This window comes from Macrotis lagotis, chromosome X (assembly GCF_037893015.1).
Source record: "Macrotis lagotis isolate mMagLag1 chromosome X, bilby.v1.9.chrom.fasta, whole genome shotgun sequence".
NCBI classification, from domain to species: Eukaryota; Metazoa; Chordata; class Mammalia; order Peramelemorphia; family Peramelidae; genus Macrotis; species Macrotis lagotis.
In genome coordinates, this window is record NC_133666.1 from 184,542,305 (window position 1) to 184,546,776 (window position 4,472).

General features: G+C 39.4%; 1 protein-coding gene across 1 annotated transcript in view; it reads right to left on the reverse strand.

Moving 5' to 3' along the window:
- Nucleotides 1–490, reverse strand: part of LOC141497643 (apoptosis-associated speck-like protein containing a CARD) — a 3,645-nt gene extending 3,155 nt beyond the window's left edge. The window contains exon 1 of the mRNA XM_074200398.1: nt 177–490. Within this exon, the coding sequence (XP_074056499.1) occupies nt 177–450 (274 nt within the window). The 5' untranslated portion in view covers nt 451–490. The remainder of the gene's footprint in view (nt 1–176) is intronic.
- Nucleotides 491–4,472: the final 3,982 nt, after the last annotated feature.

Consider the following 4,472-nt stretch of genomic DNA (forward strand, 5'->3'; position numbering starts at 1 on the left):
AGAGGACCGACATAACTTGGGGTGGAGGGCCGGGGTTTGGACCCCAAGGGTAGGAACTTGAGCCTGGAGACTTTTACAGAACTTAGGCAGTGGAGTGGAAGGAGTTAGGAGGGGCGGGTTGAGGGTGATGTCCTGGCTGGGTTTAGGATTTGGTATTTGGGCGAAAGGAGCCTCACCCTGCCCCGCTGCTTGTTGGAGTCTGACAGCCTCCTCCAGCATGCCGATGGCCCGGAGCACCTCCGCGGTCAGCTCCATCCCGTAGTCCTCCAGGTAGCGACTGACGAGGTGGCTGCTGAGTTGTAAGCGGTCCCAGCCGGTCAGGCTCCCTCGGGGGATGCGGCTGAAGCCGTCCCGCAGCTGCACGGTGGACAGCTTGTGTTTGAACCTCTTGAGCTCCTCCTCGGTCAGGTTGTCCAGAGCCTGTAAGATGAGCTCCCGGGCGCGGGCCATGGCTCCCCGGACTCAGGAGACTGATGTGCTCTCCCTGGGTTTCACCGCCCTCGCGGGGTGGAGACTACATAAGTTCTCTTTCTCTTTCTCTTTCTGCCCCTCTCTGAGCCTGTCTGCTCGCCCACCACCACTCTTTGCTGAAACCCAGAAATGTCCTGGGAAGGGAGATAAGATAAGATAAGACAGCTAAGAGGATGGGCAAAGAACACCGGCCAAGATTGCAGTGTCCTACTCCATTCCTCTATGCCCCTTCCTCCTATCTTCTCTGACCTTACATCTTATTGGGAATGGAGGTGTGGGTAGTAAGTTAATAGGAATTCTGGGTCCTGAGACTCATTAACTCAGGTCCTGGAGAGTTATAGGAACCTATATTGTGTTGTATTGTATATGTAATGGCATATAGTAGGAGATTGGGAGTGGGGTGGGATGTTCGGTGCAGAGGGGAGAAATAAGAGATGGTCTTGTTTGGCGGGGGGGGGGGGGGGGGGGGGCTGAAGAACCAGTTAAATGAAACTGGGATCTCAGCCTTCATCAGAGAGAGAGAGACAGAAAGACAGAGACAAAGACAGAGAGAGGAGCAGAGATAGAGGAAAAAAACAGAAACAGAGACAGTAACAGAGAGAGAGAGAGAGAGAGAGAGAGAGATCCTTTCTAGGATAATTTTTTATGATGCCTCTCTACTGTATAGCCCATGCCTTTTCTCTATCATCCACACTCTTCTTGGATACTCCTAGTAATGGAGTGTACCATATTTGAACTGTATGGTTTCTAGTAATAGTCTATGTCTGGACAAGTAGGTGGCACAGTGGATAGAACATAGGTCCTGGAGTCAGAAGGTCCTATGTTTAAATCCATCCTCAGACACTTATCTAGCAGTGTGACCTTGGGCAAGTCACTTAACCCCATTGGATTGCAAAAACAGAAAAATAAAAGAATGTTTGATCATTAAGAAAACTATCAATAAAATTAATTACTAAAAAAAGTCTAGTCTATGTCCACTTTTAAGGACTAACCTGGCTAAATATTAAAGAATCTCACAACCAGTGGTCTTATCATCTGGTGATGAATATTTGATGTTCACAACTCAAGCAACAAAAGAAAATTACAAAATGTCCCTCAGTCCCTGGCAGGACCTTTCTACTTCTGCAGTGTCAGTGGAAAAGTAGTGAGAAAAGGTGTAAAGAGTATTAAAAATCATCATTTTTAGATGATCTGTAAACATTTATTTAGCGAGTGTCACTCTAAAGATGAAATTTTTGTTAGAATATAAAGGTATATTCTCCCAAGGAACTGAAACTATCATGATTCATCCACTATGATGGAAATAGAAAGTTCCACTACAAATGCTTTGGTTTATATGAACTCTTCTTTTGATTCTTAACCTCATTGTGGTATATGTATAGCAATTGGCTCTAAGTGAAAATGAACTCTAACCTTAATATAATTCCACATTGCTTTCTGTGAAGGTAACAGTAGCTCAAAGCTCCACCAACATAAATGGAAAAAAGGCAACAATAAAAGGCACCTGGAGCCATGGTTGGCATCTACCCCATCATGATGCTCCAGGTTTCAGAGCTACTTCTAAGAAGCAGCTGGGAAACAGATAAAAGCATTGGAGGAACAACAGAAAAAAAGAAATGGTCAGAAAACTCGTAGCTAAGGAAGGAAGAGGGAGGAGAATAAAAAGAAAGAAATTGATTCGTTGTAGCTCTTGACTCAACAGCCTTGACTTTGGTTTCCACCTAGACTCCATTTTCTTTTTGTCTTTATGCAATATGTGCGTGTGTATATAAATATAGTACACAGCAAATCAATTAGGAAGGAATACAATTGGAAATGTTGAGGCAGGGAAGTTGCAACCAAATGAAACAGTACTGTCTTGCTTAATATCCTGTTAATGAAAACTTTCTTTGGTTAACTGTAAGATGGTCTTATTTCATTGCAGTCCTGAACTTGAGCCACCAGACTGGCCTAAGTCAGGTCTGGTCTAAAATAAGTGGGGACTGAGTGGCAGGAGATATTGTGTCTCCCTATGCATTTTGGATGGACTGGAGACAGAAGTCAGGGAATTTGAGAAGCTTAAAGAACTGGAAGGCCACTGTATTTTAGAACATCAGAGGTTGAAACAGAAGTTTCAAGGTGGGGAGAAGGAGAAAGAGATTGAAGTAAGAGAGTGGGGCTTGATATTAGAAACTAGGGTGAAACAGCAGATTTAGAGGATACTTACAACAAAGTCTTTAAGGACCTTAGAAACCATAGTTTAGTCAAACTTGGCAAGAATAATTGGAGTGATGTCTACTCCCTCTCTCTTTCCTATACTCTAGTCTAAGGATGTCCTTCCTCAGTTTTGAGTTGATTGGAGTACTTGTCCTGTTTGAAACATTTTGAATTATGACTTGAAGTATGAATCATAGATAATAATAATAATAATAATAATCCATAATAGATTAATTTCAAAGGATATGAATGAGCAGTTCTCAAAAGAAGTCCAAACTACCAACAAGCATATGAAAAAATATTCCAAATAACCAGTAAAGAGAAAAATTCAAATTAAAGCAAGACTGATAAAAGTAACCAAAAATGGAAAAAGAAGAGGAAAACAGAAGAGAGGCTATGAGAAAACAGACAAACTAATGCACTATTGGTAAAGCTATGAATTGGTTCACCCATTCTGCAATATAATTTGGAACTATATCCAGAAAGTCACAAAATTGCATATAAACCCTTATATCTGGATCACTGTAGGTCCTATACTCCAAGGAGATCAAAAAGAGAGGAAAAAGACCTACATGTAGAAAAATATTTATAGTATTTTTTCCTATTATAGCAAAGACCTGAGGGAATGCTCATCAACCTGGGGGGTTACATACACAGATTGTTATATGAATTAAATTTAATATTTTTATACCTTAAGAAATTATAAAAATGATAGCTTCAGAGAAACATGGTAAGCCTTGTATGAACGGATACCCAGTGAAGTGAGCAGAACCAAAATACTTATACAATAATATTGAAAGATTAACAACTCTGAAATCTCAAATTAGTATAATGACAAACCTTGATTATAGAGATGATTCCCTGATAAAGCATGCTGCATCCCTAATGGGAGAGATGATGGTCCCAAGATTCAGAATGAGATAACTTATTTGTTTAAATGGGCAATGAAGGAATTTATTTGGTTTGACTGTGCATATTAATTACTAGTCTTTTCTTTTTTTCTAATGGGAAAGGAATTAGAAATGAGAAGGAAGGAGTAGGATCAGGGTAGCAAAAAGAAAGAAGAAAGGAAGGAGAGAAGAAAAAGAAGAAGGAGAACGAGGAGGAAGAGGAGGAGAAAGAGAAGGAGAAGGAGGAGAAGAAAAAGGAGGAGGAGAAGGAGAAATTCTTCATATTTGTCTTTTCTTATATATAATATTATATTATTTTAATATGCCATGTAGTTCTTTCAGTTGTTTCCCCAAAGATATCCACTTTGTTTCTAATACTTTGCTACCACAAAGAGTGCAACTATTAATATTTTGGTATATAATGACTTTCAGTTCTGTCTTTGATTTATTTAGGATAAATACCTGAAAGTGGGATACTGGTTCAAAAGACTTAGAAATTTTAGTCACTTTTATTGCTATCCAGAACATTTGAGCTAATTCATGGTTCTATCAACAGTTAAAGTGACTTTTGAATCTTCACTCTGTCACCTTAGCTACACATTCCAGTTTTATGTCATCAGCAGATTGTATAAACACATAATCTGTGTATTTATCAAAGTCATTGATAAAAATGTTAAAGAGCACAGGGGAGAGAACAAATAACTGGAATCCTATAAGGGAAGCCTCTTTCCAATTTAGTATCATATTATTGGTTATTCTTTGGGTTGTCTTTCTATTGACTGCTCTATTGACATCTCTTTAGGGTAATCTCTATATTAAAATGAGGGGTTTGGATTAAATAATCTCTAAAATTGTAAATCCTATCATTTTATTTTCTTCTTTAAAGGTCCAATCATCTTTTTACCTTCAAAGGGA